The sequence below is a fragment of the Myotis lucifugus genome, unplaced genomic scaffold (genome assembly GCF_000147115.1).
Source record: "Myotis lucifugus unplaced genomic scaffold, Myoluc2.0 scaffold_5, whole genome shotgun sequence".
NCBI classification, from domain to species: Eukaryota; Metazoa; Chordata; class Mammalia; order Chiroptera; family Vespertilionidae; genus Myotis; species Myotis lucifugus.
This window is the reverse complement of record NW_005871053.1, coordinates 8062731-8088171: the sequence shown is the minus strand read 5'-3', so window position 1 is coordinate 8088171 and position 25441 is coordinate 8062731. Positions and strand designations below refer to the sequence as shown.

At 40.1% G+C, this 25441-nt stretch overlaps 1 protein-coding gene across 2 annotated transcripts in view; it reads right to left on the bottom strand.

Annotated features, from left to right (window-relative positions):
• Window positions 1–25441, bottom strand: part of CHN1 (chimerin 1) — a 73902-nt gene that overhangs the window by 15145 nt on the left and 33316 nt on the right. For both annotated transcript variants that reach the window (XM_014467919.2, XM_023744705.1), the window contains one exon: window positions 9403–9487. In XM_014467919.2, coding sequence (XP_014323405.1) covers window positions 9403–9487 — 85 coding nt within the window. The remainder of the gene's footprint in view (window positions 1–9402; window positions 9488–25441) is intronic.

The following is a 25441-nucleotide window of genomic DNA, read 5'->3' as shown; positions in this document are numbered from 1 at the left end:
ACATGGGTGTTCAGTAATTCACCCAAGGTCATGTGTTTACTCTGTATGGAGCTGAGATTCAAGTCTACAGTGATTCTAGGGTCTGTGATTATAACACTACACTATACTGCCTCTACTGAAATTATTCCTTTGCTTTGTAGTTTTACTGGGTTGTAACTTCTAAGATGCTAGAACCCAAATATTTTCTAGTTAATATTTATTTTAAACAGGAAGTCAAGAATAGAGGAAAATGAATATTTTATTAAATTAGACTGAAGAGTGATAAACCATAGCTGAATAATCTATATGTATAAAAGCCTAAGCGACCATTTGACCTGTAGCTATGATACACACTGACCACCAGGGGGCAGACGCTCAATGCACAGGCATGGAAACATGGAACAGTCTGATGAATCTCAGAGGGAAGGAGGGAGTGGGGAAGGGGGGAGAGATTAACCAAAGATCTTATATGGATACTAGAGGCCTGGTGCATGGATTCATGCACTGGTGGGGTCCCTTGGCCTGGCCTGTGGGGACAGGGCAGAAATTGGCAGTCCGACATCCCCCGAGGGGTCCCAGATTGCGAGAGCGGCCTCTAGTTTGAAATAAAAGTCATTTTTATGTTTTCAAAACATAACCCATTTGTTTTTAAGTTAATAAAAACCTGATGCTGACATTATGTAAATCTGAACAATGTGGGGTATATATTGTTTATAACCAGGTCTTAATAAAAACACTGATATTCATACAATGCCGTGACAACTGTCTATGGTCCTTGAACACGCTTTAGTTTTGCTTGCTGTTCTGGCAGAGAGGGGAGCATAACATTGACCTCATGAAATTGTTATGAGAATTAATAAACCAATGCATTCAGGTGCTTTGCATATTATAAAATGTTTGACAAATGCTGGTGATCAGATGATTAATATGACTTTTAGTAATGCTACAATCTAGTTATATACAGTAGTAACCATGAACAGACAAGGAAAATTAGCCAAAACTTATAATGGAATTTTCTTTCATTAAATATATAGTTACTGCCGACAAATAATAACCTGAGGTCTGTGGTGACTGTGGGAGGAATTCATATGTACTGAGCACTTCCATGTGCAAAGACAGGTGAGTGTGCACATGTGTGTAAGTGGGCAGCACTGGAGACAGCACGGCCAGTGGTAACAGTGCCCAGACATGAACATTGCTAAAGAACAGCTTCTTCTTTGAATACGTAAAGGCTTCTAGAGCAGAGCTCAATCTGTACTATCTGAAGAAATGATGCAACACCATTCTGTATAGTTAAATAATGTCCAAATGAATACATAATTGCAACTCCAAATTCCTCTTTATATCTATGGATAAGAGTTCTGATTCAATATAAGGCAAATCAATGGCAAAATGTCTGTTTAAAAGACCTTGTTTCCCCTGAACATTTAAATATTTTGTATAACTTCTGAAACTTAGAGTTAGATCTAGAATCTATCAGCTGTGCAATTCTGAGTGAGTTACCTAACTTTTCTTTGTAGCAGGTATATAAAATGGGAATAATAGTATTTATCCATTATTAGATCAATTTTTATCTATTAGGTTAATACATATAAAGTGCTTACATGTAAGTAAATTATAAGTATTTACTGTAACTATTTCTGAAACATTTGGAGAAGCTCCTCATATGGGGTGTCTCAGGCTGTTACACGGCATTGTCATAACCAGCTTATGGTCAGAAGGTAAGTTGAACTCTAGGCCCTTTCTGTTTGTAGATATGAATACCAGGTCCTGAAAAGGACTTGGATGTCTGGGGTTTTAGTTCTTCCTCATCTACACTGTTCTTTTCATTTACATAAAAGTATCTCCAAGTAAGTACAACATTTTTCTCTAGCTGCTCTTATCAAATTTGGGGAGTTTTCAGCCACTAATTTTCAAATATTTTTTCTGCCTCTCTCTGTCCTCTTCTGGGACTCCAACACACAAGTTAAATCTTCTGTTATTGTCCCATAGGTCGCAGTTCACTTTGTAAAATCTATTTTCTCTCGTTTGAATTGGATAATTTCTATTGATTTACAAGTTCATTGATTCTTTCCCCTGTCATCCCCTCTGCTACTGAGCCCATCCGTGAGTTTAATGATTTTTCAGTTCTAAAATTTCCATTTAGTTATTTTTTATAACTTTATTTATGGTATTTTCTATTTTTTCATTTATTTCAAGGGTGTTTTTAATTGCTTGTTGGAGCATTTTTGTCATAGCTGCTTTCCTTATCTGACAATTCCAACATCTATGCCGTCTCAAAATCGGTGTCTGTTAACTGTCTTTTTTTTTTTTCATCTGAGTTGAGATTTTCCTTGTGGTATAAAGTATAATTTTGAACTATATTCTGGATTTTTTGAGTGTTACAAGACTCTGGTTCCTATTGAAATCTTCAAGATTAGCAGGCAGGTAAACTGTTTAGATTTAGAATGTACATTCTGGCCTACATCCTGGCTTACTTTTGGAGGCCATGGTTCCAACGTCAACCTAGGTTACAAAGCCTTTGCAATGCTTTTGCAGTGTCATTTTGCTTACTCACTTATATGCCACCCAAATGGCAGGACTCTACCCCACCTTCTGGGGAAGAGGGAGGGCCACCACCTCCTACTTACTGCAGGGTGGGCACAGTGGACAGAGTTTTGATTACGTTCTCAGTCATCTCATTAAAGCAGGTGAGGCATGAAGGCAGGGCTCTGCCCACAGACCTGGGCTAAGAGGGTACTGCTTCTACTGTAGAAGTGGGTGGGGATGAAAGCCAGGGTCCACCCACAAGCTCGATCAAGGAGGGGTACCACTTTCTTCCTGCAATATAGTGATGGAAGGCAGGGCTCCACTCGGACACACAGGAAAGAAACACACCCTTGTGATTGCAGGGTGGGGTAGAAAACAGGGTTCTACGCAGACTGCTGCTGCACATCCAGTGGGGAGGGGCAGCAATGTGGCTTTTTCATGGTGTTCACGTGGAGAACGGTAGGTGTGGCTAAACGATTTCTGTCCCACTGAACTATGCTTTTCCCAGGGCTTTGCTAGGACGAGCAGGCTTTCCTTGGGATTACTTCTTGGTGTCTGTTGGCAATTATGGGCTAGGAGTTTCTCTGGTGCCCAGGCTGGAACACATAGGAGGTTAAAAACCAAAACGAAACCCCAAACACCAGGAGGCAACTCGCTGCCGGGTTCCTTGAGTCCTGGGGTCCCTAGTCAGTCTTCCTTCTTTTCTCAACCCTCAGAGTCTGCTGATAGTTGACGTATATATCTTGTTCAGGAAATTTTGTTATTATTGTGAGGAACAAAATGAAACATATTTATTCATCTTGTCCAGAAATGGAAAAACTCTTACATAGTATTTTCAAGGTATAAAAGTCAGCAAAGCTTCCTTATCTAATAATTATGTCGATGTGCTGCATACTGTTTAAGTGTGTACACAGCAGCCACAGATCCAGCAGGAAAGGGCTGTATGTAACAACCTAACCCAATGTCATTTAAGAAAGACAATAAAAGTTACTCAGCCACCAAGCCGTAGAACTGAGATTTCAACACTGGCTTCCTGACTCCCAGCCTGTGGCATTAATGGTCTGGTAGTTTTCCCTTTGAATGTTTGAAGTTACCTCCCATTTTAAACATCAGCAGAGTCCTAAGATTTCTGTCCGGACGGGCTGCCCTTTTCGCAGGGCTTTGGCCAGGAAGAGCAAGCTTTTCTTGGGATCACTCTTTGTCAGTGCTTGTTGGCATTTATGGGTTGTGGGCTTTTCTAGTGCCCACATAATTTTTCGCTAATGGCCCAATAATTTGTGCCTGGGTGAAAACTGGATAAACTGATGACTAAGCTTAGACTTAAGGGAGAGGAAAGTGGGGTTTTTTTACAAATATATTTTTATTCAGAGAGGAAGGGAGAGGGAGAGAGAGAGATAGAAACATCAATGATGAGAGAGAATCACTGATTGGCTGCCTCCTGCACCCCCCCCCCCCCACCGGGGACCGAGTCCGCAACCACACATATGCCCTTGACTGGAATCGAACCTGGGACCCTTCAGTCCGCAGGCTGATGCTTTATCCACTGAGCCAAACCAGCTAGGGCGAGGAAAGTGTTTTTAAACTGATATTCTTTCTTCCACTTGACTAAAATTAAACCATGGAACAATATATTGTGCTAAATTTTATAAATAAATGTCAAAGGCCACATTTTTGGCAGGATTGGATAAGAAGTCCTTCAGAAGACGAAAGGATAGGGTAAAGTCATTAAGGTAAAGCATCTTTATACCCTGAAGTTCACAGTGCCATATACTAGCTATGAGCTTGCTCTGAAAATTGCTGCTTCAAGGACCAGCAGTATATCAATTTTCAGTTTGCCATTAAGACTTTATTTGGTTTTCATACTTATTTATTAAAGTCATATAACTCTTATATAGTTCTATTTCTCCCAGGGAAGATCTACACTATAAATGAAAAAAAAAAAGAAGAAGTCCATAAAAGATCATTTCACTTGCCGCATCTCTTGGTTTGGTGGGTTATTTTTATATTACAATTAAACCACATTTCCCCTCCCAATTATTCAAGTTAATAAGCATAGAATAAACATATGAAAGGAAGAATAAAAAATTCAAATCACATTTTATTCTGTCCTTTATTAATAAACTATTGGTATTACTTAGACTGCTAACTTTAGGCTACTCCAATTTTCTTGGGCTTGATTTCCCTAAAAATGTAATGTATCCTTTATCTAGAAAGCACAGAAATATACTTTTTGAAATAAATAGCTGCTATTATTTATATTCTAAGGATAGCATTAAGGGGTAATGTTAATGTGTTTTGAAAGTAAAGATAATTATTCATTCTTTTACATGAGTGTTCATATTTTAAATAACTGCAAGTAAAAAGCTCTATTTTTAAACATTTCTTAGTTGTCTTCCCCCATCCACCTTGCATGTAGGAGAAGTGGGGGTAACCTATTTCTAATTTACATTAGAAGTCATATAAGCAAAATTAAGGCAAATACCTTGTTCTTTGGGATATTTGTGAAAATACTACCTTTGATTAAAAGGGGCTACATAAAAGTTTTAAGCAAGTCCAACGAATTTCTTGCTGGCTTACAAGGACAAACATAATTTTTTTAGGTATAGTCAATCAGAATAGTAATTAAAATAAACAACATTACTTCCACTTCCTTTCTGCAGCCTAGAAGTTAAATGCTTGTATATTTGAAGCAATAAATACATTTAATTATTAGGAAAAAAACTGCTGCCATTTCCCTTGGGGGCTAGCAGTAATGATAACACACTGGAAGAATATAGTCACTTTAATAAATAACCAATACTAAGTTATGTCTGAGATAGAACAAAATTATCTGGCTAATTTCTTAGCATATTCTGGTAAGGCTAAAATGAAAGCAAGTCAGGAATGCTGGTGGAAGTCTTTTTGGCGGCAGGGATGTTTGGCTATCTCAATGAGTATATAATAACTAGAGGCCTGGTGCACGAAATTCGTGAACGGGTAGGGTCCCTAGGCCTGGCTGGCAATCAGGGCCTTTCTGCGGGGCAATCAGGGGGCCCTCCTGGCACCCGCCTTAGCTGGCTTGGGGCCTGTGGGCAGTTCCTGCGTTAAGCATCTGGCCCCTGGTGGTCAATGTGCATCATAGAGACCAGTCGTTCCACCATTCGGTCGATTTGCATATGAGGCTTTTATTATATAGAATAATAGACACTTTAACCTATAAGCTTACATTTCATAAAGAAGGGAAAAGTGCTTTGGGAAACTATTCTATCTGAGCAATGACAATCCTTTGAATTTTACTTTTAAAGACCGCCTACTTCAATCCTAAGTATTTTAGTAGGAGGAGCACCACTGCCAAGCTGCAGTAGATACTCTCCTGTAACATCACTTTGCTCACTGTAAAGAAGGGAAGGGAGACGTTGGTAGAGGTTCCTACTATGGAACCTTGTGCTGAGGGGTTTGTAATGACTGGTGTTCATGTCTGTAATGACTGGTGTTCTCACTTGTCCTCGTCGGCTGTGCAGTGCAGTGCGTAGCAGCCAGCCTGCTATTAGCTGGATTCAGTCTAATTCCTACAGCAACTTTTTCAGTCTGTTGATTGCACCACCACCCAACATTTTATATGATGTTGTTTAAAAAAAAAAGAAAAAAAAAGAGGGTGCTGGTGAGATACAAAATCACTGCTTTTGGCCAACACTCCTTTAAAAAAGTCCTTGCCTGGCCAGCATGGCTCAGTGGTTGTGTCAACATATGAACCAGGAGGTCACGGTTTGAGTCCCAGTCAGGACACATGCCTGGGTTGCAGGCTCCATCTCCAGGGTGGGGTGTGCAGGAGGCAGCCAATCAATGATTCTCTTTCATCATTGATCTTTCTATCTCTCTCTCTCTCTCTGAAATCAATAAAAACCTATTTAAAAAAAATTCCTGACAAGTATACCTTGGTCGAGTTTAAAAAAAGAAATCAGAACGAAGCAGGCTGTCTTAGGGATCAAAAGCAATAAATACATCTCTTTTCCGACAGGCAGTAAGCTGCCGTTTTTCTTTGGAAGTGGTATCTTTAATGTGCGGTAGCTAGTGCATTCGTTTCCTATTGCTGCTGCAACAAATCACCACACACTTGGTGGGTTAGCATGCGTTTCTCCTCTGACAGTTCTGGAGGTTACGACACCAGGGCTGGGAGCAAGGTGCTGGCGGGCCGTGCTCCTTCTGGAAGCTCTCGGGGAGTCTGTTTTTCCTTTGCCTTTTCCAGCTTCTCCAGGCCTGCATTCCTTGGCTCCAGCCCCCTTCCTCCAGCCAAACCAGAGCGTGGCTCATCTCCCTCTGATCTCTGCTTCTGTCCTTACAGCTTTCTCTGCCTCTTCTGCCTCCCTCGTATAATGGTTACACTGGGCCCACCTGACAATCCTGACACTCTACCATCTCAAAATCCTTAACTTCATCAGAGTCCCTTTAGCCATAAAAGGTAACATTTTCACAGGTTCTGAGGATTAGGAAGAAGAAATCTTTGGGGAGCCACTGTTCAGCCTACCAGTTACTTCTCTCCGGCTCTTTAAATTCTTAATTCTGTGCATTCTGTTTCAAATAAAGTGATGGCTCAAAGGTCAGGATTAGCCACTTTATATCTAAGAATCCCACTATCAATCCAAATGTAATTAGTTGTCATGGAAATCAGAACTAACTGAAATCCCAACCATCCCCATTTTAAAAAACGAGCTGACTTGTTCGTATATTACACATCAATATGGTCCAAATCACATAGACTAACGCTTTTAAGCACAAGATGTAACATAAAATGAAAAATCTCCTCAAGGCTTTTCTTTCAATTCCTGCCCCTTGACTCATGACAAGAGGTGAGGGCTATTAATGCAGGTGGCTGTGGGATGGAGTGGCTCATTTTCTTTCTCCTTTTTTTCATATTATTACTATCCTAGGTGTTCCAAACATTTCTTTCAAACATGATTTGGGAACGTAGCCTATTGCTGAGGATTATTCATGTGTTGTACCTATTCTCTTCTAACAGCTGACTCAGAATTCTCATGCAATGGCCTTCACCCTTTCAAAACGTAAAGGATGCACACGCTAGTAAAAGAGCTTATGAAGTTAGTGACAGTCATAGTGTTTAGGAAACTGTTGCAGAGTCTCCGCTGGTCAAGGCTGTGTCATAAAGACAATCCAGGCTTATGGAGACCATCGTTCCTTGAGCAGGTGGAAAGAATATTCCATTTGCCTCTGAAAAACCACAGCAGTGCCGATGTTCTTACCACCGTCACTTCATCAACACTTTCTGTTCCACTGTGTTCCTCTCCAGTTCCAAGGCTCAGAAACAGCCTTCCCAATGGTATTTCCTCGTCCTGACTGTGGGTAACCACGGCAGGATGATAATTATTTTTATTTACTCTCTGGGCAGAGACCTGCATTGGGGCTGGCACCCTCTTGCACGAGGGAGGAGTTAGACTGGATTGAGCTGAGCCCCTCCTTAGTGCACACCTCTGCACAGGTCAAAGTCAACATGTGGGCCTTCTTCTCCCTCCTTGTGGCGGGTCCTGTAAGCATTTGGCTAGTGATGGATGCCTGGGACTTTCTCATGCCTTAGTGATAATAACTAAAAGGAGGGTGATTTGGGACATTCACATGCAATACATATTGCACCTGTTATTCAATGAAAATGCAATTTAGAAATAAGAAAAATCATACCCTAGAAGTTTCTGCACATAACATAAAAGATTCCATTAAAAATCAGGCCACAAAAGAAATGTGGGTTTTTACAGTGATAGATTTGACAAGATTATTATAGCTATAATTTTGAACTACTTTAGTCTTAGTATACATTTCTAATGTTAATCTTCATGCTAAACGACATGTAAGAAGGCAGTTTTCAGTTTTACAATTTAAATAGCAGAAACTTATATGACCAAACACTATGTAGTTAAAATTTAAGTGGTTATCTTTAAGCTTATGCCAGAATTTAGAGCAGTTTGAATAAATGACCAATACTCTGTATAGTTGTTATACACAAATGAATTTCACATGATGTGAATAACCACTTATTTCATAAAGCATGGTTATTTCTTTATGTGCAAATCTTAAAAGTTTCTAAATTTAAATCTAAAAATACTGTGGTTATGCTTTATAAAAAGATTTGGCATATTCAACATTTTAAAATATCACAAAATACTAGTGACTAAGTAGTTTTTCAGAATTTAGTAACCCTCTTCGAAGACAAATTCAGATTTCTAAAGCTTCAACTCGATTTCACAAAAATTTAGTAAGGACAATCCAGCTTAACTTATCTTTAAAATTCCATTTCCAAGGCAACAATCATAGGTCCCTGTGTACTGTTTTTAAAAAAATCATTTTTATAAATTTAGTTCCTGCAACATCAAAGACAACAGTTAAATATAACTGCCTTACTTATATCGCCTTTTATCAGACTTTTTGAACAAGCTGACTTCTCTCTTTTTAAAGGACTAATACCAGATCCCTAGTCTGTTGTTCATTAAGTACAAGTTAAGGGCAGATAAAATATCAATTTCCTAAGTGGCTGCCTGAAAATCCAGACTACTGCATGTGTGTTAAGGGCAAACCAGGATCTAGCCCAGTAATGGCGAACCTCTGACACGCGTGTCAGAGGTGACACGCGAACTCATTTTTTGGTTGATTTTTCTTTGTTAAATGGCATTTAAATATATAAAATAAATATCAAAAATATAAGTCTTTGTTTTACTATGGTTGCAAATATCAAAAAATTTCTATATGTGACACGGCACCAGAGTTAAGTTAGGGTTTTTCAAAATGCTGACACGCCGAGCTCAAAAGGTTCGCCATCACTGATCTAGCCCATTGTGCATAACAGCAAATCTCCTTCAACGCCTTCCTCCTAACTCCTTACTCAATACAGTGAGAGGGAAGAGCTCTTACCTGCACATTTCACTCCCTGAGCAATGAGACCCCACATGAAGTTGGCACAGTACTCACACCAGTGTGGCCCTCGGAACGTGTGGACCTGGAAAAGAGTAGCGACAAAGTGGCTAGAGGGAAACACGCGAGCGAGGAGGCTGTTTCCTGTAAAGAGCTGATACACATACGAGCCAAAGTTAGTACCAAAGAGGCATGAGATGGTCACATTCTGCAAAGCCTTAGTTGAGTCGAACTGACAAGCAGTTAAAACTTCTTTCCTCTTTGTCTTAGACATGGTGGTAAATCACAACAATATTCTGCAATTTACTTTTGAAAATAATTTCTACATTGGAGTTTTGCAACTGTTCCCTTCACAGTGAGCAACCTCATTTGCGTGTTATGCTGGCGTTTTCTGAGCACTGTGGCATGCAGGAGGAGGGGGAGGAGCCATGTACAGCATGTCTGAGTCCTGGGAAGGGTTTTGCCGGGTGATCCACCTTCTGTCCCCTGTGACCACAGTTAGGGCCACAGATGTTGAAGGTGATACTCAGTGACTGGTCACGACTGAATCATCATAAAGTGCCAATTTCTGTTCAAAATTATTTGATACTTAAAAAGAGACTGAATGTATTTTAGGAACTACAGTCAGTCAGGAACCCTGTTTTAGCACAGGAATTACTCAATAATCATTCCAGCTCATAAAGGTTACACTGCATTTGAGTTCTTTATCCCTAAGGAAGGAACCAAAAAAGAAAGGATTCCAGGGCTGACACCTATAGGTTTTTACTACCAGTTAATAATGCGGATTTTGTAATCAAAGAAAACACGGTAATTTCAAGAGAAACATCAAAAGTACTTTATTCAAAGTAATGTCCATCGCTAGCTACACATTTCCCCATCTTTCAGGTAATTTGTGGATGCCGTCCCAATAGAACTTTTCTTGTTTTGAGGCAAACCATTCAGAGACCCAATTTTCCACTTCTTCGTACGTTTTGAAGTGCTGCTCAGAAAGTGCGTGTGCCATCGATCAGAACAAGTGGTAATCTGAAGGAGCAAGGTCTGGTGAATACGGCGGGTGGGTTAATACTTCCCAGGCAAGATCTTTTAACGTGTCTTTAACTGGTTTTGAAGTGTGTGATGGTGTGTTATCACGAAGCAAAACTACTTTGCCATGTCTTCTGGCACATTCTGGTCATTTCAAGATCAAAGCGTGATTCAAATTGATTATTTGTTGTTGGTAGTGATCAGTATTAATGGTTTCACCTGGTTTTAGAAGCGCATAATATTCCACACCTTCTTGATCCCACCAAAAGCAGAGCATTGTCTTCTTTCCAAAGCGATTTGGCCTTGCAGTCGATGTTGATGGTTGACCTGGATCAACCCATGATTTTGTGCACTTGGGATTCTCAAAATAAATCCACTTTCATCGCCAGTCACAATTCAATGGGAAAAAGACTTTCTTTCGCCCTAACCGGTTTGGCTCAGTAGATAGAGCATTGGCCTGAGGACCCAAGGGTCCCAGGTTCGATTCCTGTCAAGGGCATGTACCTTGTTTGCAGGCACACACCCATTGGGAAGTGTGCAGGAGGCAGCTGATCGATGTTTCTCTCTCGTCGATGTTTCTAACTCTCTATCCCTCTTTATTCCTCTCTGCAAACAATCAATAAAATATATTTTTTTAAAAAAGACTTTCTTCCGTGCCATTGAAGCAACATTTTACTGATAACTTTTCAATTTTCCATTTGTCATTTGTTCAGCTGATGTGGCACCCATTTTCCTTCATTTAAAATCTTTCCCATTGCTTGTAAACGATTGGAAATTGTTTGCTGAGCAATGTTTAATCTTTCTGCAATTTGTTTTTGAGTTTGACATGCATCTTCATACAATAATGCTTGTAATTGTTGGTCTTCAAACTTTTTCGGTTGACCTGGACATTCTTTGTCTTTCACATTGAAATCATCACTTTTAAAGCGTTTAAACTAGCGTTCACAAGTATCTTGAGATGGAGCATGTTCACCATAAGCTTCCCGAAATATATGATAACTTTTTCTTCAAAATAATGAATTAAAACTTCCTGCAAATGCTTTTTTTGCCACAAAATTCAACATTTTTAAGCGTAAAAGTATCTATGATGCTAACAACTTCAGCAAATTTGACATATGAAGTTTTGAAACTTACTGTCAATACAACAAAATAGCATACATATCAAATCACATATATATCAACATATGTGTAACTCTATTTATTGAAAAAAATCTGCATTAGTAACTGGTACACCTAGTATGTACAGGAAAGAGAAGCCATTCTACCTTAACTCAGGTGAAAAAGTATTGGTCAAATAGGAAAGTAATGAATCCAAACCCCAAACATTAGAGAATAGAAAAAAATGATTATCAGTAACACGATAAGATTTCTGAGCAAATGTTGGCTGAAAATACACTCAAGAAGTAAGTTTTGTGTGTGTGTTTTTTATTTTTTAAAAAGGGAGAGGGAACAAAGAAGCCACTGAACTGTATCAAATTACATTTACTTGAGATAATTTCTTATATATATGATTTCTTCCTGCAGAAAAACAGTAATACAAGAGCGTGAATATCAGAGTGTGACTATTTGATTCCAACATAAATATCTGCTGAAACAGCTATTGCAAATAATGAAATTCACAGCGAAAATGGTCATCTTTACTGCTGTTCTATTTATGTATCAAATAGGTCTTAGAAACCAAGGCAATGCTTTTTAAGAGAGATATATATATTATCATTTCTTCAAACTTAAGATGCTACTGAACATAAGACTTACAGTAAATGGAGGTAGGGCAAAAGTTGGTTTACAGTTTGTATGGAAAAATAATACAATAATTAACAAATAATACAATAAACTGTTTTGCATACTCACAACTGTAAATTTACTTTTGCCCTACCCTGTATATTCCACTTAGAAAAACCATGTCAATTAAATTATGACAAGCCACTGATTATAAGATAAATGCCAATTCAGAGGTGTTAAAATGACACAAAAGTACATATTAGAATCAATGAAATATGGTATGCCAGATTTCAAGATACTACTCCTGGAAAAATACCCATATATGGCTGCAATGGATAACCTGGGGTTCATTCCAAGCAGGTATGTGCTCGTAACTGTGGTTATTGCCAAGTGAGCTTGAGTACTAAGCATCGTGTTGATTTTGGAAAGAAGGCACAATCCCTTTTATGTCTTTGACGGGAAAGTGTCAGGAATGCAGACACAGTTGCTTCTGGATTGTTAATGATGCTCAGAGTCTGCAAATTGAAAGTATTTCCTGGAGTTCCTGAAGCAGAGTCCAAGATCAACATTCAGATAGACTGGGATGTCCTTGTGTTGGTCCATGTTCCTCTGAGTGAATGAAACTAGATAAACTATGCAATCCTGCTTCACTCAGGGGAGAATGAGTGAAATAGATAGCTCTGACTCATAAAAAAGGTTAGAGAATCTACACCAGGGGTCCTCAAACTTTTTAAACAGGGGGCCAGTTCACTGTCCCTCAGACGGTTGGAGGGCCAGACTATAGTTTAAAAAAAAACTATGAACAAATTCCTATGCACACTGCACATATCTTATTTTGAAGTAAAAAAACAAAATGGGAACAAATACAATATTTATATTTGCATGTGGCCCGCGGGCTGTAGTTTGAGGACCCCTGATCTACACTAATAAAAGAGAAAGATGCAAATTGACCATACCTTCACGACACCCACCAGCCAATCAGGCGTGCATATGCAAATCAACCCAATAAAGATGGCAGGTTAATTTGCATACACAGGCACGAGGGGCTGGGACGCTTGCCTCATTGCCATGGTGACGACACAGGCATTCTGCACCGCCCCAGCTGCTTGGGGCCTAGCCTCTGGGCAGCGTTGGAAGGCAGAAAGGGGGCTCCAGGCCAGAGCAAAGGTGGAAAGGTGGTTCTGGCCGGAGCGAAGGCGGTGCCGGCAGCCAGGGGAAGGAAGGCCCGTTCTTGCACGAATCTTCGCGCTTCGGGCCTCTAGTCTTATATAAATCTTATATAAATAGCTATAGACCTGTGAGGTTATTTTTAGGGAAAGTCTTTGGGATGCAAACTGGCTTCTCAGTTGCCAGATCTCAGGGTAGTCCAGTCTCACCTAACTTGGTAAGGTTAATAAGAAGGGACTGGAAGCCCCACTTCTGTACCTATCCGTTAACTCATGATTAAGGTCTTAATGTTACAATGGGAGCACAAAGCAGAGTAGATCACTGTACTTACTTTATAAAGGGCTGTTGCAAATAGCACTGAGATGTTATGATAGAACTAATTCTCTTCCTCACCTTCACAGAAGAAGTAGTGAATGTGGCATTTTGCAAATCTTGGCACATTTCTTCGTATTACACCCCTGAAGGGTGTAACTGTCCAAGCAGGCCCAGTGTCCTCTAATTAAATGATCATACAATTATCTCAGAAAGCAATCTTTATAAAATTACTTACACACTTCCTTCTTGGACAGTTTTTATAAAGGCATCCTGAGCAATTTGGGGATGGTTTTATTGTTGTTTTTAATTTTTTTTTGGAAAGTTGCTTACATAGCTCTCCAAGAAACTGTTCTACAAATTAGCACCAAAATACTAGAAGCTTACAAAACATCTGTTTGTACAATAGGGTTTACCTGAATTCTCTTTTGAATTTTTATATCTAAAATTCGTATTTCTTAAATTTTGTTTTGTGACCTCTATGGCTCCATGACTGGATGGCATTAGCAAAAAAAACTGAATATTGCAGCCTTTTTCTCTTTTTTATTTCCTTAGAGGTCATCCAAACAGAGACTTCAGTAATTATTTTTATTACTCATAACACTTAAAGTGATGACACATACAAAGATACAAAGGATATTGGCTCAAGGAATGTGTTGTAGGTTTCTCCCTTTAAATACACTGCAAGAATGCTCTACTGACAGCGCCTACCAAGTGTGAGGGAAGCTGGGGGAGGGGCATTCCTCAGGCTTGAGTAGGGTCAGCCAGGTGGCCCACGGGGTGTCCCTGTTGGCACACAGGAAAGGCTGGGAGATCAAAGGCACAAAGCATGAGCGAAGCAATAGGTTTGGAGAATTCCAAGGGAGGGCAGGGGTGGAAATGACTGGCCTGGCAGGAGATGGGAGGCAGACAGGGCCTTTTCCATGCCCACAGATCTATACTCTGCCTAGTGAGCAGTGCAAGGCCACTGATGATTTTTAAGGAGAGCAACACAGTCAAGGAAAGGCTGGAAGAAGACAGACTGCGTCGGATGCTATGGCAGTGGTCCAGGAAATAGATGACATGGATCTGCACTTGGCAGTGGTGATCATGGGAAAGGGATAAAGAGTTTTTTGGGAGGCAGAACCCACAGGGTTTGGAGATGGGAAGCACCTGGGCTAACCGTTAGGGTTTCAGGCTGGTGACCGGGAGAGGGCGAGAGGTGATGGCATTAACAGAAGGAACAAGAATAGAGGAGCAGGTCTGGGAGGGAAGCTGTCAGTAGAGCATTTCTGCAGTGTATTTAAAAGGAGAAACCTACAATGCATTCCTAGCCAATATCCTCTTAATCTTTGTCATCACTTAAGTGTTTATGGATAATAAAAATGGAAGGGAAGGGAATAGCTGGTTGAAGATTTCTGGGAAAGAGGAAGTAACTACCTCATAGAGTAAGGTTTCTGAAGGTGTCAAATGGAGATGGGATCCAGGGCAGAGGGATTAGCTTTGAATTAGAGGAAAATCACTTTCTCCTTCTCTGAGTTCAAAAAAGAGTAAGAGGAAAGAGGATGGCTGTGGAGGAGTGTGGGGGTCTGGAGGCCAGAAAGCTAAGGAAGGAAGTTCCTAGTCTCCATGCATTAGCACGTCAGTTCAGTTACTAAGCAAATGAGTTGGGGAAAGTGGGGAACAGGAACTGGAATGTGCCAGAAATTTGGAGCCAGGCTGCTGGACTTGGAAGCAAGTTTCCTTCCTGAGGGACACTAAGTCATACTGTGACAGTGTCAAGTGCATTAAAGAAAAAGTGACAAATACTTTCTTATAAAAAGGGTGATTGTGCCAAACTTGAGCTTTAAATATTTTATTCTGCATGTAGTCTCACAGAATCAGTGGTGTTTACATCACACATTTACCAACTCAGAAAAAGATCGACGGGACAAACCATACACGGAGAAGGGCCCCTGGGCTGTCCTGCTCGGTCCAGCACCATGGAAGCAGGCGCTGTCCCTGCAGACCAGGCTCGAGGGCACTGACGCCGCCGACAATTCTGTTTACTACTCATGGTTGCATTTTAATTACCCGTCTTAAAATGACGAAATCAGAATGTAACTGGCATTCAAAATATAATAATTAAAAGATCAGAAGTTGCACCTCATCAAAACACCCTCCCACATCTTCCTTAGAGGTATTTAAACATATCATTCGATCAATTTACTGAAAAAGGATTTCTTTAGGGAGGGTGTTTTGGTGAGGTAATACAAAAGGCCATCGGCTTCAGCATAAAACATTATCAGTGCGGTCAGGGGTGGTCCTGAGAGCCAGGCAGCCTGGTGAGTTGGCCCCTGCCCTCTTTCCTAGGCCACCTCCAAAGGTTTTGGTGCGTCAGTGACAGAGCACCTGGCACGAATTACACCTTCATGAACAAAGGGCACAGCAAGGAGTTTTAAAGCCTCTTCTCTTTTGCAACCGGAGGAAAGACAACTTTGTTACCATGACATCTGAGATTGCTTTTCACCCAAGAAGGACTCCTTTCAAGTTAATCGCCTTAAAAATAGAGATGAAAGACTAGCTTCATTAGTGGACCCCGAGTCTGTCACAGAGAAGGCACTGGCCGGAGTGGGCCGAGAAGGACAGACAGGGAGGGAGACGGGTGGACTAGTGAGGGGCCCGTGGCGCAGGCCAAGGGTGTGTGCCTCCTGGGCACTGACCCTAGTAAACACTGGAGCCACTCTCAACCGGAACTGCTGTTGTACCGACCAAAACCCTGGCTTCTGCTTCCCCTCATGTTCCTGACATTCACATCTCCAGCTTGAACGTCAGTAACAGAAACAGGGGAAAGGAAATGCATGCTGTGGAAAGAGAAAAATCAGTCCTTCTCGTTCTCCCTTCCATAACACTACCTCTAGAAATAAGCATGAACACACACGGCCAAGGAGACTGCCTGCAAAGCCTGCTGCAAATGCAAATCAAACCAGGTTGGAGGTGATAGGAACATTAGGGGAAACGGAATTTTGCCTGGGAGGGTGGGAATGCAGTTCGGCTGCCGCTCTTCACTCCGGAGGCTCTGATGAGTCAGTTCTGCAGCATGGTATTGGGCGACGAAGAGGGAGAACAGATGATCAAACCCAAAAGGGAAGAAATGTAGGTAGGCAGACAGCTGGGCAGGAAAGGCGCTTTCCCTGTCTCCGGTTGTATCTTTAGGGCAATCGGAATGTATCTTTTAAGTATCCAATTTTAGTCCCACCAAGATGGCTTCATTTTGATCCAACGGATTTGGAATTTAGAGTTTTGGTACTAATTTTGCCACTTCAGTTAAAGTATTTTGATTATACTATTAAACCATGAGAAGAGAATGCTTAACACTGGCTATGATCATTAGCAACAAATATATAAAGCTGTGTAGGGATTCCCTGAAACAAAAGGTGGGGAGGGGGTACTGAACATAGGATTGGTGTACAAACAGTACCTTAAGTAAACATGTACAGAAAAAATGATTATCAATTCCAAGCATACAACCCATTCACTGTAATTCTACATTTAAATTTCCTTATGGCTTCCTAAGGATGTGCCTCTCCCCTCCCATCCCTATCCCCATTCCTCTCCTGTGAGGGAGAACTATCTCTAAAATGACAGCTGGGTTAATGTGGTGCACTTGCTAGAACAGCGGTCGCCAACCTTTGGGACCTCACGGACGGACCACCAGTGATCCGCGGATCACCGGCTGGCGACCGCTGTGCTAGAACACCTAGGTTCTGGTGCCAACATAAACACAAGAGTGGCCCCTGACACACAGCCATCTGCCTGAAACCCAGGAATCATGCAGTGGAAAATGGAAGTTCTCAAGGCATTCCTTTTATTTATTCTGATCACATTACAAGGTACAGATTGTATATTAAATACTATAACCATAAATATAACCAACAATGCAAAAACAGTTGCATTTCAATATATGGGTGTTTAAAGTATTAGAAAACTCATAATATTTAGACTTTTAAAAATAAGTTTTAGAAGCAATTTTTTTGTTGTTGTTAAAGGAGCTCTAATGAGAACTTTACCTCTAAAGTGAATCATGGTTAAAGTTTTAAAATGTCAAATGCCATAACATAAAAACTTCTACATTGAACGTTTAGTTTCATTAGTTGGATGAATAAATTTGTAGTACAATATCAATACAGTAAATCAATACTTCAAAATGCCAATCTCCTAAAGTCATAGTATGGAGGTGTAATAGAAAAAGAAAATAAATTAATTCACTTAATTATGCAGTAAGAACCAGGGCACAATCCACAGCTCAGTGGCAGTCTGTACACACGTTACTAAACTGAACACTGAGAGACAACAGCCTCAGGCCAGTCCACGTGATCTCTGACCCGTGATTCCTTAAAGCCAAGTAGGTACTAATATTGACATTTCCACACAACCAGGTTTCAATTTCTCTTTGACTTGGTTTTAAATCTGTCCTCTAAAGAAGTGTACTCTTTTAACATATTATGTTATGAATGAAAGTATTCCTATTATATATTAGGAAAAAGGTTTGACTAAGATGCACAAGAAATTATGAAACTATGTAGGTTTAAAAACCCTCTTAAAGCTCTAGTAAAAGAGAACCAGATTTTCTCTATTGTTTCTATTTCATTGATCGCTGCTCTTTAGCATTTCCATCCTTCTGCTGCTTGGTTTAATTGGGTCTTCTTGTTTTTTATTCTTAAGGTAAAGCTTAGCTCTTTGATTGAAGACCTTTTCTTTCTTCTCTTAAAATAAGCATTTTAATGGTAAAGATTTCACCATATATATTACTGTAGCCATATTCCACGAATCTTGATATGATGTATTTTTAATGTCCCTTGCAATTTCTTTAATTCATGAGTTATTCAGCAGTAAGTTGCTTAATTTCTAAATATGTGGGAAATCTTTCAGATATCTGTTATTGATTTTGAAATTAATTCTGTTGTGGTGAGAGATTATGATTTGTATGATTTCAGTCCTTTTACATTTATTGATACTTGTTTTATGGCCTGGAATACTGTCTTGGTGAATCTTCCATGTTCACTTGAATAGTATGTATATTCTGCTGTTGCTGAGAATAGTATATAAATATCAAGTCAAATTGGTTGATACTGTTGTTTAAGGCTTCTGTATTCTTAATAATTTTCTATTCTATTTGTCTATTTGTTCTACCATTGGGAGAGAAGTAGGAAATCTCCATCTATAATTATGGATTATCTATTTCACTTTTCAATTCAGTTGTTGATGTATGTAATTTACATCTCTATTATTTTTGAGTACAATATCAATACAGTAAATCAATGCATGTAAATTTTAAATTGTTATGTCCTCTTGATGAATTTTGCTCCCATTAATATTTCTTGTCTAAAAACTGCATTTAATATAAATATAGCCACTCTAATTTTCTTTGAATTATTGCCTGATAATTCTATATCTTATTCTTTTTGCCTCTCTGTGTATTTATATTTAAAACTAGAGGCCCAGTGCACAAAAATTTGTGCACTCGGGGGTCCCTCAGCCCAGCCTGTGCCCTCTCGCAGTCTGGAACCCCTTGGGGGATGTCCACCTGCTGGCTTAGGCCCACTTCCGGGGGGGATCGGGCCTAAGCTGGCAGTCAGACATCCCTCTGGCAGCCTGGGATGTCCACTTGCCAGCAGGGAGCAGGCCTAAGCTGCAGTCAGACATCCTTAGCGCTGCTGAGGAGGTAGGAGAGGCTCCCACCACCACCGCTGTGCTGGCAGCTGGCAGCCTGGCTTGTGGCTGAGCAGAGCTCCCCCTGTGGGAGTGCACTGGCCACCAGGGGGCAGCTCCTGCATTGAGCGTCTGCCCCCTGGTGGTCAGTGTGTGTCATAGTGACCAGTCATTCCCAGTCATTCTGCTGTTAGGGTCAATTTGCATATTACCCTTTTATTATATAGGATAGGTTTCTTATGGGTAGCATATAGTTGGATATTGCCTTTTTATCTAATCAGACAACCTCTGCCTTTAATAGGGTGTTTGGTCATTTCCATATGATGATCAGTATGACTGGGTTTAAGTCTGCCATCTTATTTTTGTTTCCTATATACTATTCCATTTGTTCTTTGTTCCTTTTTCTCTTTCTTGCATCCTTTTGAATAAATTGCTATATTTTATGAATCCATTTTGTTTCCACTATTAACTTATAACTATTATTTTTTAAAGTTGCTTTAAGGTCTACACAATATATCTTTAACTTATCAGTCTACTTTCAAACAATATCATACCACTGCAGGTACAGGTACAGAATCTTAGTATACTTCCACTCTCCCAATCCCATATTTTATGCTATTGTTGTCATACATTGTACTTGTATAACTATATAATACATCACTATTTTTGTTTTAAACAGTCAATTATCCTTTAATGGCACTAAAATGAAGAAAACACAAATTTTACACTCACCCACATGTTCACCATTTCTGGCACTTTTATTCTTTTGTATAGATCTAAATTTCCATCTGGTATGATTTCCCTCTGTCTGAAGAACTTCCTTTAGTATTCTAGTACTATGGGTCTCCTGGTGATCTTTTCACTCAGCTTTTTTTGTTTAAAAAAATTTTTATTTTGTCTTCATTTTTAAAAGATGTTTTGCTGGATATAGAATTCCAGGTTGGTATTTTTTGTTGTTGTTGAGTACTTTAAAGATGTCATTCCATTGTTTTGCATTGTTTCTGATGAGAATTCTGCTGTCATTCTTTATTCATCCGTATGTAATACATATTCTCCTCTCCCCCACTTAAAAAAAAAACTTTGTAGGAGTACCAGTGGAAAAGGCAAATAATTTGTTTCTTCTGTTCACATATTTTTCCCACATTGAAATAATCTTTAAAGATGTTAATACATTAAACAGTAGTATAAAAGTAATTTCTCTTCTTTAAAAAATTGTACTGTATTCTTGTGTGTGTGTGCAAACTTAAAGTCCTGTAAAACCATAAAACTACAAACACATTAAGAAGCTGAGCCGTAGCCAGTTTGGCTCAGTGGATAGAGCGTCGGCCTGCGGACTGAGGGGCCCCAGGTTCGATTCCGGTCAAGGGCATGTGCCTTGGTTGCGGGCACATCCCCAGTAGGGGGTGTGCAGGAGGCAGCTGATCGATGTTTCTTTCTCATTGATGTTTCTAGCTTTCTATCCCTCTCCCTTCCTCTCTGTAAAAAAAATCAATAAAATATATTTTTAAAAAAAGCTGAAATGTGAAAATAAAATTCAAGAGAAACTGGACACATGCTTAATATCTAAATTCTAGAGATGTCCTCTGTAAATTTTGTTATCATATGTGAGGGATGAATAACTTTACTTTTCAGGCTAAGGCGCATATACGATGGTGGTCCCATAAGATTATAATGGATTATAAGCAAAAAGTTTGTTTGCGATATTGGGAAAAAAAGGTTGGGTATGATGGTATGATGTTGAATTTACTGCGAGATCGGGGTGGTTTAAATAGATGAGGAGGCTCAGCAGTGCTGTGCAACTGCCTTGCACCTGCTTGCGTGTGTGCACACAATCTCACTTTCTTTCCCTCTGTTTCTCTTTTATTTTTTTGTTAATCCTCTCCCAAGGATATTTTTTCTATTGATATTTAGAGAAAGTAAAAGGGAGGGGAAGAGAGGAGAAAGAGAAACAACAGGGATTGAGCCTGCAACTGAGGTACATGCCCTTGACGGGAATCGAACCTCAACCTTCAGTTTGAGCCAAACTGTCAGGGCCTCTCTGTTTCTCTTTATCTCTCTTTCCTCCCAGACCTGTTCCTCCCTCTCCTCTCTTTTATTATTTCTTGTCTCAAGCTTTATCTCTCTGGATCTCCTTTGACCTCTGCTCTCCCTTCCTCTTCCTCCTGACATCTCTCTCTCCAAAGGCACCTCCCTCCACAGCCCTCCCCTGACTCCCCAACGTGTGCATGTGTGCACACACACTTTCTTTTATATACTGTACTTTTACTGTACCTTTTCTATGTTCAGATATAGTTAGCTACACAAAAGTTCTTTTTCTGTTACAAATTGCCTAAGATATGTAGTACAGTAACGTGCTGTACAGGTTTGCAGCCTTAGGAGCAATAGGCTCTATATACCATACAGTGTGGGGTTAGGGTTAGGGTTAGGGTTACGGGGTGTGTAGTAGGCCATACCATCTCGGTTTGTGTAAGTGTACTCTATGATATTTGTACAAAAATGAAATTGCCTAATGACTCATTTGGCAGAACATATCCCCAACATTAAGTGATACATGACTGGACCTTCAAATAACTTTTGTTCCCTGGCCCCCCATCACTGCTCCTTTTGACTCCAATTACACTTAAGCTTGATTGTTTGATATTGTCCCACTGATCACTGATGCTGTGCTCTTTTTTTAAAAACATTCTTTCTGTCCTTCATTGTGGATATTTGCTGTATGCCTCCTGGTTCACTAATGTTTTCTTCTGTGGTGCCTAACCTGCTGTTAATACCACCCAGTGTATGTTTTTGATTTTGTTTTTTAATAATTCTTTATTATTGAAAGTATTACATCTGTCCCATTTTTCCCCCACTGACCCCCTCCAGCCCACCCCTGCCCTAGGCCTTCAGCACCCTATTGTCTGTGTCCATGGGCCATGCATATATGCATACAAGGTCTTTGGTTGATTACCTCCCACCCATCTACCCTCCCCCCTGAGATTTCACACTCTGTTTCATGCTTCCATGTCTCTGGATCCACTCTGTTCATCAGTTTATTTTGTTAGATTCCACATATGAGTGTGATCATGTGATACTTGTCTTTCTCTTACTGAATTATTTCACTTAGCATAATACTCTCCAGGCCCCTCCATGCTGTCTCAAAGGGTAAGAGATTCTTCTTTTTTACTGCTGCATAATATTCCATGGTATAAATGTACCACAGCTTTTTTATTCACTCATCTACTGATGGGCACTTGGGCTGTTTCCAGATCTTAGCTACTGTAAATTGTGCTGCTATGAACATAGGGTGCATACATTCTTTCTGATTGGTGCTTCAGATTTCTTAGGATATATTCTTAGAAGTCCACCCAGTGTATTTTCATTTTAGATATATTTTTCATCTCTGGAGATTTCATTTGGATCATTTTAAATAGCTTCTATTTCTTTCCTCACTGCAGCCTCTAGTCTATGCTAATTTAGTTATGCTACTAAGATGCCCCTTTAATACAATTCCTCATGTATTATGATGTCTTTCCAACCCTACTGGTGGGCAAAAGTATTCTCCAGCCCTGGGTGCATTTCCATAATTATTCAGCCTACTGCTTTCTGATGGTTTCCTCTCATGCATATGTAGATAAGTACTCAAAGACTAAAAAAGACTCTTATACAGATCTCCAGAGCTTTGTCCGTGTATGGGTTTGCCCCCAGGTACTTCGTCCCACAAATTTTAGCTACTTAGCCTCACCAAACACCAATCTCTGTGTCCTCAACTTAGCTAGACCTCTGGGCTTTCCTTTGATTCCCCCTCCATTTTGCTATGGCCTGGAAACTCCCTTTAGGTAGGAAGCAAGAACAATCTTAAGAATCATCTTGTTTGTGTTCCTTCTTTCAGTACCTGTTGTTCAATGTCTGACTACTGTTTCACATACTTTTTCGGGTTTGCTATTTATTTAAGATGGGAAGGTGTATCTATTTCCTCCATGTAGCCAAAAGTGGAAGTTCAGATTATATTCTAAAACTAATGTTTTATGTGAGCTTGAACCTTTGATTTCTCTAGGCTTCAGTTTCTACATGTATAAAATAATGTTAACTTACAGCAAGTCTCAATGTCCTGGATATAGGCTGAACTGCTTTAGAATTCCTTTGTCACTGTGCTCTACACGCACATCCCTCCCAGCAAAGTGTTACATTAACACTGTTGTATTCGGTAGGTTGTACACTAGGATCTTGTAACTGGTGATTTCATTTGCATTTAATGTAGTGGGCGTTTCTTATTTTTGAGTAACAGTCCTGAATCTATGTGAACCGTATGGAACTGACCCTATCCCCAGCTCCAGAGTAGAGTATGTAACCTAGATCTAAGCCAATAAGCATATTCTGTCCTCCTGAAACTAGAACTACTGGTTCAGAGAAGGGCATCCTATATAATAAAAGGCTAAAATGCAAATCAATCAAAAGGCAGAACAACCAGTCGCTATGATGCACACTGACCACCAGGGGGCAGACACTCAATGTAGGAGCTTCCTCCTAGTGGTCAGTGCGCTCCCACAGGGGGAGTGCTGCTCAGCCAGAAGCCAGGCTCACGGCTGGTGAGCGCAGCAGCGGGAGCCTCTCCCACCTCTGAGGCAGTGCTAAGGATGGCCGACTGCCGGTGGGGAGTGGGCCTAAGCTATCAGTCAGACATCCCCCAAGGGCTCTTGGACTGCAAGAGGGCGCAGGCCAGGCCGAGGGACTCCCCCTGAAAATCGTGCACTGGGCCTCTAGTGTAAGATAATTAAGTGAATGCCTGCCAGGACCAGACTCTCTGCTCAAACAGTCTCTTATTGCAGCTGACTTGCATCTGAGCTGGAATCTTTACCAGCACCTTGTCAGCAGTAGGGGCCTAAAAGTGAAGATGGAGCTTGGAGACAGAGTTCTGTTGGCATTATTAAGCTTCTGGGTCAACTAACACCAGACTTTTCCTATAACTTCCCTTTTGCCTCAGAGAGCAAGAGTTTGGCTTTCCAGCACTTGAAATGGAAAGTCTCCTATCTGTTCATTCAAATGGTAAATATCAGTCCTGGGTTCCAAATGGAGGATTTACACAGACACACTGAAGCAATGTCATACAATTTTGGAGAAATGAGCTGTAATAACAGCCATCAAAGCAAAATCACATGCTTCCTAGAGATGGACCTTCTCTTTACGAACAAGGGCACTATCCAAGCTCGTGAGGCAGAGCCGCAGAGTGATTAGGGTGTAAGAGCTGGAACTCCAAAGGGAGTTCTACAAAAGAGACAAAGTGAGCCCTACAGTTTAGGCCTGATTTGGGCAAATCCATTCACACTGACAGCCAAAGTATCATTTCTAATGCAACAGACTGTAGGGTATCACCTAACATAACAAGAAGCCCCTCATTCCCATGACCTAAAAGTGGACATATTACTTTTTTAAATTTTTACATCTGGATAACATTTTAAAAAATACACCCAAGTTCTATTGGTTCCAAGTTCTATTGGAACCAAGTTCTTTGCTCCTCAAAGAATATAAAATACAAAAAACAAGCAGTTGACTATGTTATCCAGAAGTGTGACACTACTGGGCTATTTCCCCTTCCTTTTTAGCTTTCCTACTTTGTAACCAGGAGAATCTTAAGATAATTTAAGAAGAGTAAACCTGGGAAAGAAAACTACTGGTGTTTATCAGAAAAATAACTTGCGGTGGTTTTCCCAGATAACATCATTACTATGGTAAAATATTTAAGAAAGAAAAACCAATATTTGCATGTATTCTCTTTAATACATCTTTCTTCGACTTATATTCCGCTCCCTTTTTGTATAAGATATCTCTTTTCTCTCTGCTCTTGGATGAAGGCAATGATATTTTTGTCTCATGTACTATTATATACTGACTAATGACAAGTATACTGAGATAATAGGGAACTTGGCACTACAGACAATAACTGAGGTGAGATATTATGACATATTTTTTAGGCACGTGCTTTGGCAATCTTATTGAAGTTACAGTGGGCTTCACTCCTATGTGAAGACTCTTTGTCCACTGAGGAATTTTGACATAATGGGTCACAAAGACAATGAATTATGACAGTATAATTTGTCAATTAAGGTTTTAAAAAATAGAGATATGAAATATTACATATGCATCTCTCCCATTAATTTACAGAATA